The sequence below is a fragment of the Cygnus atratus genome, chromosome 2 (genome assembly GCF_013377495.2).
Source record: "Cygnus atratus isolate AKBS03 ecotype Queensland, Australia chromosome 2, CAtr_DNAZoo_HiC_assembly, whole genome shotgun sequence".
Lineage (NCBI taxonomy): Eukaryota > Metazoa > Chordata > Aves > Anseriformes > Anatidae > Cygnus > Cygnus atratus.
The window spans coordinates 99804175-99819352 of NC_066363.1; the positions used below are offsets into that span (position 1 = coordinate 99804175).

Genomic DNA, 15178 nt, shown 5'->3' on the forward strand with positions numbered 1-15178 from the left:
TTACTCTCTCAAAAGTTTCAAATGTTTGACAAGACAGCAAGATTCATGCTCTTCTTTCCACTGCTTGATATTACAAACAGTCCACTTAAAGAATACCTATCCTGCCTCCCTAGTGTAAGAAAGAATATTTGTCTTAAAATGTAAATTGAGTCCTATTAACTATCCCCTGGAAAAATGCATTCAATCACATTGTTCCACTGAACATTAATGAAATAAAAATTAGTTGAACTTTCCAAATTAACTCTTTTAAGATTCCACAGTATTAGGTAGTAGAAACAGTACTGTTCAGTCTTAAAAAAAGAAGTCATTTCTTTTGTTAATGGCAAGGAGAATATTTAATGAACTTCAGGAAATTTTGCAAGTTTCTTTATAAATAAATTCAACTTTACTATAACATACATTAAAGAGCATATACTTTTTAATGTATTTTCACAGTCCCTGTGCATATCACTATTTTTAAAGACAGTTTTCAGGTGGGAAATCTATTTGCTATATGGATATCTTTTTCCAAAATACAGTTATAGGAAGAAGGCAAAGCTGTAATGAAATGGCTCAGAGTTAAGTGCAGATGATTCAGCTAATAGCTAATAAGCCACTGGAACACAGCTATACAGCGATGTATAGTCTACTTTACCTGTATATTGTGCCAAGGTCCCAATGTCATCAATCATTAAGCTTCATTACCACAATAGTTATTTCCAGACATTTTCCATTTACACATGGCAAACTGATAGGCAAATGAATGCTCTGTTATAACATTTGCATGTAACCAGTTAGGGATGATATAGGAGAAATGTTCTATTCCCCTAAGACTTGAAAGGGAAGGTTATATTTCAGAAGAGCAGCAGGAGTGAGGCCCAGAACTGTCCTACTTGCACTCGCAAAAAGCTCCTCATCAGCAGCTTCTACTGTTTGCCTGTGGGCACTGGAGTCTTCTTAAGTATGCAGTCACATGATTATACTGAGAAATCCATCCTACAGTTTTTATTTTATTCCTGCATTTGGAAGTGTCATGGCTTTATCAAATGCTTTAATTTGGATTAACATTTTCTACAGCTGGTATCATATGGAAAGAATTCATCCCCCATCCTCCCATCCCCCCTATTTTTTAAGGTTAAGCAAGATTTCTGCAAGACCTTCTTTAAATTCATGTAAATATGGAAATTAAAATTTTAAATATGTTCTGCCTTGTACGAATGTTCATACTTGAATTGGCATAGTTCAAAAAACGTGAAGTTAGAAAGCTCAAAGTTTACTTATTTCTAATCTTCATTATACAAGATAAAGCATTGCTACTATGAATACCTAATTCCAAAATTCTGCAATGCATATGACTGTGTTTATGCATATATGTAGTGTTTGGTTTTAGGAAGATTTAGAAATTTGAAATACAGTTTAGGATATAAAAGTAAAAGATGACCTACATATTTTGCAGGCTTGAAAAATTCCCAAACTTTTATTTGTGTAAATATGAATCAAGGGGAACATATTTTTGCACCCAAGGGATTACTCTCAGAATTTAAAAATAGGTATATATATTAACCTTTGGAACTAGCCTGAATGATTCCATAGTATAAGATCCTGAATCATTTAATACCACATATTGTTCTTGAATCTAACACAGTCTTTCTGAGTATTAATAGCAGGTTTAATAATAAAGTAATTTTCGAAGGACTGATAAAATATTTGTAATTAATATATAGTGATATATTTTTAATTTATTAATTCATAATAAATATCAGATAGTTGTAATTCTTTGACACATTTACCTAACATTACTTTTTTTTTTTTTTTTCTGGGAATGCATAAAATATATGCGGTTGCATTTGATTTTGCAATAGGTCTTAATTAATTATACCAATTATCATTTATATGGTGGTCTTTAGTTTTAAAGAGTCAACCTTAACTGTGATATAAAGGTCCAAGTTTTCCATAGGCCAATTAATGTTATGTGATCTCAAATATTAGTAAATATTTTTTTACTGTAATATTTATGATTTCAATTAGACTGACCTATGTAAAAGAAATTTTGACATTCACTTAATATGCTTTTTGTGTGGCAACTAGCTGGAAATATTTTTTTAGGAAAAATGTAAGTAGCAGTTTCAAATTATTTTTTCTTTATGTTGTAAGGTAGAAAAAATAGACGTTTTGTAAGAAGGAAAATATAGATTTTAAAATTAATTTTACCTTCTGCCATTTCAGATTTCAACAAATTTCTTCAAATTCTTAGCCTGCGGTTGATGATCCAAAATATAATTTTGGGAGAGTTTTGCCATGAGATTCTTGTGGCTTCTTTGAAAACTGATTATTTAGAAGTTTTTTCTTGTTCACTTTTTTTTTTTTTTTAGTCTTTATTTTGGCAACAGTATTAATCACAAAACTCCTACTAAATGAATTGGAAAAGAGAACTGTCCAATATTTCTTTTTAACAACTTTCTTCGAGATTTTTCCAATAATAAGCATAGAATTTCAAACGTTCTTTCATGTAGCAATGTCTATGTTTAACTCATAAACCAATTCAACAACATGTGAATTACCAACCAAACAATCAACCAAACAACAACAACAACAAACACAATAACAAAACAAAAAAAACCACCACATATGCTGTACTCATAAATTCTTTTAGGAATGACCCTTATTCTTCAATGGCAAAATCAAAAGTCCTTGAAGCCCATGTGCCAAATGTATCTCAGACTCAAAAATGGAATCCTGACTAGCACTTGTGCAAGAATCATTTACTCCAGAGATGATAGGTTGACTTCCAGGTCAGTGGTCTCCAAAGGTATTAGATTGTGAATTCTTAAAATTGTAAGCATGCAACCCCAATATATGCACATTTATTTATTCATAAATTATATACTATACTAATGTATTGTGAACATTATAAAATATATTAAAAACAGAAATTAAAAATATGAGATAAAGATGAATTAAACATTATTTTTAATCCAATATTTTATTTTATTTTATTTTATTTTTTAATGCTAAAAAAATTTGTTTTTCTTCCACCCCAATGGATTGTCTTGTGTACCCTTTGGAGTGTGTGCACCCTATTTTGAAACCACTGTTCTTGATAAAACAAAGAAGCCTGTGTGCAATAAGCAGGTTTGTCAATTCCTGTGTCACACAACCTTTTAACTAGTTTAATTTCAGAGTGAGGCTAAATCAGATAGTAATAAATAATAACAACAACGATAACAATAATAATAAAGCATCCTGTAGAAAGAAAAGTCTATTATCTCTTTGAATTATGAGGTATCATGTATATAACATGCGTAGCCCAAGTAGCACCTAGTAAATCCTGGGCTAATTATGAGTAACTCTAGTTAAAAAGCAGATCTTTCTTCTTTCTCTGGCTAGATTTAACTGTTTTCTTCTGATATTTAAGTATTATCACCCAAGCTGGATTGAAGAAGGGAAACGCTCTTCCATTTCTAAGACAAGGTAATGAGAAGAGGTGCTCTACCCCTGCTGTGTTCAGGATATTTGGTTGAAAGTGTGTAACCCCAGAGTCACTTACAGGAGAGAGGTCTACATATGCCCAGGAAATAGATAACAAGAAAATAAGTTTTATTTGAAGTGACCAGAAGATGCCATTATCCTAACATCAAATAGCAACCTGTCTGATATATAAATTCTGCCTCTCAGTAAGTGTTTCATCACAAAAAGAAAAGAGTATATTTTGGTTTCCATTGTTTTAGCTTTGATCCCAGATGAAAGAAATAGTGGGCAAGTCCACACTCATGAATATGTCAGTGAAAGAAGAGCTTGTCCAAAAAGTGAAAAGGTTGGTACTAAGATCCCACACCTTGACTGTATCTGTTTTGGGGGAACTTATTATGCATTAACATAACTCTGTTCCTGTGGACTGCATGCCCTTTAGTAGCTGGAAAACAGATTCTGATCTTGGAATTCATCTTTCAGTTTAGTTTCATCCATAAGTAATGAAATAGACTGCTCCAATTTGCAATCCAAAATGCAGTAAGTGGGGGCAATTGGAAGAATAACTTCAAAACCACACTCCTAATCTGAACCAAAGCACAAATGTAGATGTGCTGATTGGCTTGGTGATTCATTTTAGCGTTTCCAAATGTCACACTGTGTACAGCTGTATTATTATGAGCATGTAGTTTGGATTTGCTACGTTCTAGCAACAACAACCATTCACAACGAGATCGTGACAAAAAGTACATCTGTGATTACATACGTCAGCATAGAATTCACACCATTTTTTTTTAAATGTAGAGAAGTGAAATATCTTTCTCTTATTTCTTCTTTCCCACCCTCAGCTGGGTAGATTGCTATTCATAAAGCAGTAAGCCAAAGTCTCCTCCATTTCAGAACTTATCTGTTTATTGCAGTTCAAGGTGTTCTTTTTGTAAAAGTATGGGAGTAACTCATGGCTACTTTGAATCTTTTCAGTCTTCTATCTACACCAAGAGGAATTAATTCACGTAGTTATTAAGTGACATAGAACAGTATTCAATGGCAGAGTAGGGCTAGGATGAGACAAGCTGAAATGGCCAAGAAAAAGTATAAATGCTGGACTAGTTGTCTTAATAAAAAATATTTTAACAGAAAAAGCTACTGGGACAATTTACCTAGGATACCTTCATGTTACAAAATTATCAACTGAGACTCAGTAATCTTCCAAAAGATGTCATTTGGTTCAAGGAGAAAATCATTCTTATATTTTGTCTAATTCTATTACAAGTTACAAATGAAAGCAAGATAATTCAATTCTCATCTCTACTTTTTCTCCCTTATCATAAAAATGAGAAAATCCTTTTTATCTCTTTCCTTATGCTTCTTCTTCTTCCCCCAGTGCTTTCTTCTTCTATTTATTGTATAAATATGGAGATTAAATACAGAAGAGGGAAAGAAAGACAGAACACCACTAAGACAGAGTTCCAGAGGCAAAAGCTTTTCTTCTGTCTGTTAAAGTGTCCAGACCCTCACTTAGCTCCAAATGGGAGATTGTACACTACTGTTTCTGACAGAACTGTTAGAAATATTTTCATAGTTGTCTTTTTTTTTTTTTATTTTATTTTGTAGTTCTCACCTAAAAAGATCCTCCATACTGCCTTTATCTTCAAATGGTTGTTCTCTTTTCTACCACACCAACCATCCTCAGGATGATCCGTGCCTTAGGTTACATTAAGGACTGACTACAGGAAGGAAGTGCTCCATGTCCTACTGAATAAAATCTTCTGGATCCAAGCAAACTCTCATAAAAATCAATAGAAAAACTCAGCTGTGAAAGTGAAAGACGGAGGCTGGCAGAATACAGAGAGATTGCTGTGTAACTGATGGTTAAAACTACAAAGAATAAAATTGTGCTATATGTACTGAATCAAAGAACACAATTGCATTTCCATGCCTGTCTTATTTTTAAGAATAAGATTTCAACTGACATCCAATAAAAAACTAATACAAAAGTATATTTTTAAACTTAAAGTGTAGTTGTCTTTTCTTGTAATAAAATAAGGTGATTTTCTTACTGTAAGGAAAACGCAAAATTTAGCTTCAAACCTAAAACAAAACAAAACAAAACAAACAAACAAACAAAACAAAACAAATAAACAAACAAAAAACACAGCAACCTTGAAACCATTAAAAAATATATAATAACAATGGGAATTTTAGCAAGGAAAACCAAAAGATTCCAAACAATACTTAGATGTCGTTTGAGAAAATTGTTTATGATCAATATTCTTTTCTATTAAAAAAAAAAAGTCTTTAAACATTTCATGCTCTATTAAATATGAATCCTTTTCTCCCTTTTTAGTTTACCATTTAGTAAAAATGTGAAGGTATGTTATTGGCTCTTTAAAGATGTAAAAAAAATACTCACTACTTATACAAATATTTACCCATGTAAAACCAGTGTAGTGAAAGGTGCACGCTGGCTGGTGAGCTGGTACTTTTTCAGAAAGAGTATTTACCAAAACTCTTGTTTTGGAAAACATACCAAACAGATTGTGAAACAAAATAGAACATAAAGACAAAAAAGGTAGTGGTGAAGACTGTTTGAAGTTCAACTTTTCAGACTCTCTACAGGAGGGAGATCCATCTAGGTAGAAAGTGTTTTTGATGGGTCTGTAACTTGCAACCCCTGTGTTCTTGCTTACAAACACATTTGAACAAGGTTTTTGGCATCCAGCTATGCAAATCCTAACATATCCCCTTAAGGTCTCATTAGCAGAACAGACAATGGTCACTGTGGCTATTCCTCAGCTATTTTGTGGATGTCTTACTCTGCAGCGACAATTGCCAATTACATTTTGGCATAATTTAAATATATCTGCTATGAAGCACATGCTATTTGTCATTACTATTACAATGGTGTCCTTAAAATGAAGAGTGCCAATCAAAAGATATCTAAGATCTTTAAAGAAAACTCACTAACTCAGAAAAGGAGAAATGTTGAAGCTCACTCTTATATGATGTGACGCAGCACATTTTCCCAGGAGAGCAAAATCAGCTGTTTTGTGCCTACTTGTTCTATTACCTTTTTTTAAGTAACTATAACTTGAAACTTAGCCATATGGATGGCTGCATCATCCTGCAGAAGAAACATCTGACTGTCTATAAACACTCTGGCTGTTTCCAACACTATCTTGTTTCAGTTAGCCTACTGTTGCTTGACTAAGGCAGACTCTACACATCTGTAGTTTGGAAGTTTATCTTATGGGATAAATCAGGCGACTTTCAATTACTGCACAAATAAAATACTTTAACTTGAGGTGGGAGAGAATAGAGAAGGTCAGAGAAAGAGCTGAGAGGGCTAGAAAGCAGAGTAGAACAGTTTATTAAGATTAACAGCTGTAGACAATATTGCTAATGGCGAGATAGATTACACAAAACATAGGTGAATCTTCTCATGGAGTCCTATTTTTCTAGATTCCTTATGATAAGGAGATTACTGCAGAGCCCTGTAGCTGAATCTTGTGCCCTTCTCACCCAACAGGGCTTTTAAATGCTCAGAGTCTGGCTGGCTGGGGTGATGGCCGGCTGGCTGGTTGAATGGATGGATTGTACCAGCCAAGATCACCTCAGACTTATTGTAAAGCACATGCCGCTATTGCTGACTGGCTGCATTCGTAAGAATTGATGGCAGATATATTCTTGATTTCAGAATACAGAGCAGGGAATCCACAGGCTGAAAATAAAAAACGATGCTCTTTCTCAGAGCACAGAGATTTGCTGAAAACAAACAAACAACAAAAAAACGTCATCCCGAGGCTTTCTCATCGTTCACCTCTCGGATTAGCAGTTCAGCCCTGTCCCGAAGGGAGCAAATAATAATAATAATAATAAAGAGCTGGTTAAAAAGCCGCCCTAAGGACAACAGGTCTCCCGACTTCTCTGTCTCTGTCCCTCCCCACCGCACCTCCGTGCCCAGCCGCGGGGACCGCCTGCAAACGCGCACCGCGCGGCCTGACCCGCACTCGCCTCCCCTTTGCCTTTCCTCATCCGTGCACAGCCGGAGCCCGGGCTCTGTTTTGTTCCTACTCCTTCTACAGCCTCGTACCCCAGCGGCCCCCCGGAAGGGGTGCGCTCCCAGACTTTTCTCGTTGCAGCTGTGGACGAGGAGGTGAGGGGGCGGCCCTGCTGGCCGCGGCCTGTGGGGGCCAGGGAGGGGGCCGGGGAGCTCCCCCCCACCCCCCACCCCCGCAGCCGTGATGTGGACAGGCGAGGGGCTCCCATCCCATATCCCATCCCCTCGCACTTCGGTGGCACAAATCCTCTACTCTCCCCGCCGCCCTTCCCCCCGCCGCCCCCTTCATCCCCTTGCCCAGCCAGGGGTGCATCTCCCGGCTGCCTCGTCCAGGAGGGGATGCTGCCCTTGATGTCCCTCCCCTCGTCCTCCTCCTCTCTCTCTCTTTATTCCCCTTTGGAATCCTTTCAGCTCCTCTCACCACTCTTATTATGAATATGTTTTCCCTGCTGTGCCCCCGCGCTGGCCATTAGCCCTGTGCAACCTCAAAGGGATGGGTGTCTGGGGTGAGATGTAGCTGGGGAGGAAGACAAGCCTGAGGAAGGGAGGGGGGGAGAGAGAGAAAGGGAGAGATTTTGCTGCCGTCTCTGGGCTGATTGGAAGAGGCAATCATTGTATCTGCGGACGGAGGATTAGCAGCTAAACTTTTATTGCTCCCTTTTGTGCGTGTGTGTGTGCAAATGGAGAAGTCTTTTCTCAGAAGAGAAAATCCTTTCAGGCTCCCTGTGGAGGGTGCAGTTCAAGGAGGAACTCAGGAGCGGTTTGCCTGATCCATAAAGTGACCAGGTGAGGGGAAAAGACCCCTCTCCTCTCACTCTTCCTCTCCCAGTTTTATAATCATTCTTCCCCCACTGCCGCCACCCTCCTGTCCTTCCCCTCCCCTCCCCTCCCCTTCCCTGCACTGAGTGAATGGAAGAGTCTCCAGGATTTTCTTCTGCTTCTCGCCCTGGACTGGAGAAGTGAGGGGACATCTCTCTATCCTCATCCATCTCTATCTCGCTCCATCCATACCCGAAAGGATTTGAGACAGTGCAATGTGTTTTCATCCTCTTGCCGCTGCAACCACTTGATACTATGCAATGCGCAGGGAGAGGGCTTTGCAAAATGGATTTGTTCGATTTTAAAGGATTTCTTCTTTAATAAGGATCGCATTGCACACAAATATGACTAAATCCCCTATTTGGTAAATCTTTCTTCCCCCCCACCCCTCCTCTTTGGGTTCCCTCCCGCCCACCCCCACCCCTTCAGAGGAGCAAGCACAGGGAGCTGATGACGGACCCATTAATCCCTTCTTCAATGCATCAAAAGAAGCCGAAGGGCTGGAAGTCGCTGGGCTCGGAGTCCTGCAGGAAATGCTTCGATCTGCTTTTGGTTTTGTATGAAACTGGTGACTAGGGGCTCGGCTAGCCCCGCCGCCGCCCGCCGGCACCTGGATGCACGGGTCGCCGCCGCCGCCGCCGCCTTGCCCGCCGCCGCGATGCAACGCTTCTGGTGGTGCTGCCGGTAGCTCGGGTGCGATGGGAGCGAGCCGGCGGTGATTAGTGGAAGGCGGCGAGGGAGAGCGAGCGAGAGGAAGGGCTGCTCCGCTCTGCTGTGTGTGGGCTTCAGGATTTTTTTTTCTTCTTCTTCTTCTTCTTCTTCTTCTTTTCCTACTTCCATCCTCTCCCCACCACTGGAAGTCCTCCCGTATCTAAATGGAATTAGTGGAGACCGAAGCCCCTTGTGTAAGGCACAGACATGACCCATGGGCGCAGCTTCTTTCACAGTGAGTATCTCCCCTCCCCGCCCGCCCCCTCCCCGCCTGAGCTCAGCTGCCGTACTGGACTCGTACCCTCCGCTGCCTCCCCAACTCGCCTAACGGGACGCCCAGACTCCGCGCCCTGGAGGCAATCTCCCCCCACCCCCCAAAAAAAACAACCCCACCACCCCTTTCCCTATCACTCTGCGATGCAGCAGAGGGAGGTCGGTATCTCTCAGCGCCACGGTCACGCTCGTGTGGGCTGGTGGCTGTCACCCGGGCGCGACGCCTCTGGTGTTTTTTGGCGTGGTGAGGGTAAGGGGTAAAGCAAGAGGCGGCCCCCTTGCTGTCTGCGCTGCGCTGCTGCCCTGGCCGGGACTCGAATCCGCAGCCACGGGGCAGCGCCGAGCGCCGCAGCGGGGAAGGCCAGGGCGGGCGGGGGTCCTATGCTGGCGGCCCCTCGGGAGAAATCCTCCCGGAGCGTCAGGGAGGCCCCGAAATGCGTTAATTATTCGTCGGAGACCTCGGGCTGAGTGGATGGGACCCTCTCCCCTGCCACAGTTTTGCAGAGGGTCCCCTCTGCCGAAGGGGCTTGGCTGGACCCTTCCTTTCAGCACATCACTCTACGCCCACACCTGTAAAACAGCAGTGCTATGGGCAGGTATTGCTTTTCCCAAAACTCTTTTCTAGGCTAAACCGTGTCCATGCCAAATCATAGCCTCTGAAAAGCTGCCTGGAAGAGTGATAAATCTCTTAATATACAACTTGTGATGAAAAAATGCATGGATCCATAAAGATGCAAAGATGCGTAATCAGTGGAACTAGAAAGCGTGATTATAATTACACTCTTGATTAGGAGAGAAAAGTGGATGAGGAAGACAGAGAATGAAACAAAAAATGTGGTGGAAACTTCTTTGAAATAATTCCCAAACCCAGATAATGCCAATGTTGTTACAGTACTGTCAAAGCTTCCCAGGTGACAGCTTTGAATGAATAAAGACTGTGTGACTGATCTCTTTGGAATCTTCTCCTTCTGTCCTTCCTTCCTTCCTTCCTTCCTTCCTTCCTTTCTTTCTTTCTTTCTCTCTTTCTCTCTTTCTCTCTTTCTCTCTCTCTTTCTCTCTTTCTCTCTCTCTTTCTTTCTCTCTTTCTCTCTCTTTCTCTCTTTCTCTCTTTCTCTCTCTCTTTCTCTCTTTCTCTCTTTCTCTCTTTTTCTTCCTTCCTTCCTTCTTTCCTTCCTTCCTTCCTTCCTTCCTTTCTTCCTTTCTTTCTTTCTTTCTTTCTTTCTTTCTTTCTTTCTTTCTTTCTTTCTTTCTTTCTTTCCTTCTCTCTTTCTCTCTTTCTTTCTTTCTTTCTTTCTTTCTTTCTTTCTTTCTTTCTCTTTCTTTCTCTTTCTCTCTTCCTTCCTTCCTTCCCTCCTTCCTTCCTTCCTTCCTTCCTTCCTTTTTATTTTATACCTCTGTGAGAAGCACTGTTCTTTTCCCATTGTTTGAGAAAGAAAAAGTCAAGGGGTTATAGAATAAAATGGACTGTCTTGACTGCTTGAGTGAAAAATATTTTGCTATCTTTTCCCATAAAGTGCATAATTGTAATTACTTTCTGGCATCATACATACTTTTGTAATGGTGGTGTTAATGCCACTAAATCAAAAAGATTTTTTTTCTTATTTATTTATTTATTTTAATATGGAAGAAGTATTTCACTCCAAATTCTGGATATGATATGTGCAGAAAAAAAGCTTAGAGTCTCTTAGTCTGTTATTATCTATTACATTTAACATTTTATTATCAATACAATTTTGACTCCTTATTAATAATAAATACTGGCTTGCTAATGTGTAAGTGTAGCTCCCTGCTTTGGAATAACATGGCTCTGCAACTTGGAAACAGTCTTTCTAGTGGTTACAGCTGGAATTGAAAAGACCGGTGTTTTTGCTCTCATATCTATAATAATATCCTGTTGACTTGGACTTAATCTCTTTAATTCTCTGAACTTCAATTTTTAACATGTAGAAAAATGGGGAAGAGCTAATAGATAAAGATACTTGAAAGGAAGCTGTTAGAATAAAATATGAATTAATTGCCCAAGAAGAAACATTTCTCATGTAGGGTTTGTTTCGCTGCTGTACCTTCTATTCTAGCTTTCATAAATTTGTGGGAAGAAAGAATGTTGGCAGCTGGCTACATATTCCAACAACAAACCACCTTAAATATTGAGAAATTAGATTTTGACTAGTGAGGATTAAAGGCATAGATGCAGTATGTTCACTGCATGAAACCCAGCTAAGTAAATGAGCAACTTAGTGAATGCGTGAATCCTTCATTGCCTTCAGATTCTGACATAGCCGATGGGCAGAGTCCCAGCTAGGATGTGTTTCCAGAATCTATCCCTGAGGACAGTAAAGGCATGAATGGTTGGGTAGCATCCAGATCTGAGCAGAAGATGTAATGTTCTCACTGAATGCCCATGACACAGAAGAGTTTTTAGCCACCAGCTCTGCCAACATCCGTCTCTGTTAGCTGGGGGATTCAAAAAGACACAGGGAGTGTGAGCCCGACCAAGAAATAGTGAATATGCTGCCAAGCCTTCATTTTCCCAGCACTTCAACCTTTCCCTCTTTAATAAGTTAGCCATCATCCAGAGCTAAAGCCCTCTGTCACACAGGAAGAGTCAAAGGCATAGAAATAGAGATCTCCACATTATCAGAATATGGAAAATACAAAGAGACTTGCTTCCGTCAAGGTAAAAATTGCACACAATTTGAAGTAAAAAAAGCTGGAAAGTATGCAAGCACCATCTTCAAAAGGACCATTTAGGTACCTTCTTACTAGCTCTTGATGATCTTTGGTGTCTCTTGGGGATAAGAGGAAAATCTGTCTTTCAGTTACATTTATTAAAGATTACAGGTCCATCAATTCCTTGTCATAGTCAACAATATAAATGTCAGCAGATCAATCCAAAATACTCAGGATAAATAAGGAACTTCATCTCCACTTTAACTTTAGTGCAGTCTGAGCACTATGTCTGGACTTTATGCCAAACTAGCTGGGGTCAAAATTCTGAGCATTCCAGGAACTCATGTACCTGTTCTTTCATGCTCTTACTATCCCACTTTCTCCAATAGCCAAAAAAGACGTGGGAGATGGGAGAAAAATATGATCATCATCAGTGCATGTCTGCTTCATCAGATTGCTATCCAGTCACTTCGGTCTTCCAAAGCAGCCTCATTGCTACTGATCTGAACTTTTCCCTCTTAGCCTTAACACCCAGAAACTCAAGAATTATCTCCAGGTTAAAATCCACATTTGTTCCCAAGCCACAGCTGTCCTATTATGGTTGGAAATAGGAGATTTTTATTTGTAAAATAGACTGCAAATTCACTGCAGCATAAAGCAACATACCCTCGTCTAGTCAAACAAACTAGATTAATGAGACTGTTAAGCACACACAATAATTTATTTCACTGAGGGTTTGCATATGCCTCAGTGGAAAAAGCCAACCCCTCACTTCTTTCATAGCTTATGGAAGTACTTATTTTCAAATATTATTATGCCATGGCAAGGGACCTAAGTGAGACCAGTGGCACTGAAACATAGTAGGTCTTTGTCTATAAATACAGACTTTTTTATTATTATTACTGAACCCACTGACGATTATATATATAAATATTGGTAAAATATTTTCTTCTAATATTAAAAAATGAAAAAAAAAAAGAGGGAAACATCAATGCTTGGAAATTTTGTTTTAAGCCAAAAAAACTTCTCCTCTTAATTTGGATACATTCATAAAGATGAATACACGGGCAGATCACCAATAAATAAATAAATAAATATATAATTTAAAGATGCAAGTAAATGAAATATTGGTTTTGTACAGTAATTTTATTTAATTTATATGGTTTTCAGATGGATGTTTACAGTTGTTTTGTTTGCTGGCCCTACCACACTGTTATATCATCTAATGTATATTTCTCTTTCAGTTGTAGCAAGTCTAATCATCCTACATTTGTCTGGGGCAACCAAAAAAGGAACAGGTATGTAAACATCAGACATTTTTTCAGACATCATATTAAAGCCCAAAGTATGGATTTGAGTTGTTTAGGTCTGTCCTTTGTTCATCTGCTTTTAGTATTAGTGTTCATACACTGTCAAAAATCCAGTGGTACTTTTCAACAAGTTAGTGAGTTACTGACCTGATCCATGGCTAGATCTAATTAAAGGCTTGGACTGACTCTTGCAAAGGCTGTAAAGTCCTACTACCCGCCCCCCCCCCCCTTTCCAGATTGGCATGTTCAGATTGGGTACTGAGCTGTCTAATCTTAAAGTCTTTTTGATTGTTGAAGTAGAATTTAAAATCTGAAATTAGGCATCCTGGCTCCTCCTGCAGTTTTGAGGATAGAAAAAGGTTCTTGAAAACCCTGGATTTAAAGTGTGGTGACAGCCAAGCAGGGAGAGATGATAAACACAGTGTGTGTCTGAATTTGTGTCTGAATGCTCAGTCCCTGCAGGCTTGAATTCATTTTAGGAAATTAAGATCCACACCATCCTTAGCTTGGATACAGACCATGAAGGAAGGGAAATGCATGCAGAGTACAAGGCAAATCTCTTGTGGTTAAAATCATCCTTGGAAGTTTCAGGACAGGAAGAATCATCCTGTCTCTGTTTGCATTGATCATAAGAGCAAACAACTCACCTCTGAACATGAGAGGCTTAAGTTAGATAGAACGGTTAGATATAGGCCCCTGATTTGGAGCAACACACAGGAGGCCTTACCCAGGAAGCCTGGGTGAGGTCTAGAAATTTCTACTCTTCCTAAAACCTACTATCCTTCAAGCCTAATTTTTTTCCCCCAACAAATCCATTTATTTTAGCTTACTAGTTAAAGTCCAATGTTCAAGAAGTGATTCTTCATCTCCTTCAGCCTGAAAAGATTCAAAGCTTTATGTCTAGGCTCTCAGACAGTGTGCTGAAAGGAATGCAAGAGTTTCAGGGCTAGGAAGAAAGCAAATGAGAAGGACTGATTCTCCTTTCTGGTGACTCACCTAGGAAGAGGAAAGTTCTGGGCTGTGATTTGTGACCCCAGAGCTATTTATTCATTTTACAGCAAACAGCAAAATAAAAATAAAGAATATTTTTGAATCAGAATCCAGGATTGCCTCCATCCATCTCTGTCAGGTGAATCTAGAGTCAAGCCACAGTAAATTAAAAACAGTTCTTACATTCTATCAGTATGATGTGATTCATTTATTTCTTCTTGATTTTGTGACTCTGATGTATTTTGGTATTACAGCCTGAATCTTTCTGACAGGGTACATGTTTGAGTCTTTTGAGATGTGAGTGGGAAACTCATGTTTTCCATTCTTGAGCATATGTTTTTCCTACAAGGTTGTTATTTAAAAAGCAATATAAGTATGACTTTCCCTAGACATCCAAGCCTCTTCTTTGTTTAAAAAAAAAAAAATGTTTTCAATGAGAATTATATGTTCATACCCTTAAAGAACTGGCTCATTTCTCTCCAGATCAATGATCATACATGATAATACATGATCAATGATCATGTTTCAACAGAAAAAAGCTGAGAAGAGACCACCAACAGAAGGAACTGTTTTATTGTGTAAGAGATTTCGAAGCCTCATAGGAACATAACAATTGTTGAGTTAACTATATAATGCTTAATGTGATCATTTCACAGAAAAGCAGACTACTGCCGAAGGACAGAAACCAGTGCAGTGTGGAACTTGGACAAAATATGCAGAAGGAGGCATCTTCACTTCTCCCAATTATCCCAACAAGTATCCTCCTGACAGAGAGTGTGTCTACATTATTGAAGGTGACTAACAAAATAATCTTTGTATTCTATCTTCAACTGATTCAAAAAATGTATTTTACTTTGCTACTTGTGAAGAGTAGGTAAAGCCTGTAAGATCATGATCA

The 15178-nt window shown here is 39.1% G+C and overlaps 1 protein-coding gene across 1 annotated transcript in view; it reads left to right on the plus strand.

The window, feature by feature from the left end:
• Positions 1 to 9244: 9244 nt before the first annotated feature.
• Positions 9245 to 15178, plus strand: part of NETO1 (neuropilin and tolloid like 1) — a 70590-nt gene continuing 64656 nt past the window's right edge. Inside the window, exons 1-3 of the mRNA XM_035550574.1 lie at positions 9245 to 9272; positions 13225 to 13278; positions 14937 to 15074. Coding sequence (XP_035406467.1) covers positions 9245 to 9272; positions 13225 to 13278; positions 14937 to 15074 — 220 coding nt within the window. The remainder of the gene's footprint in view (positions 9273 to 13224; positions 13279 to 14936; positions 15075 to 15178) is intronic.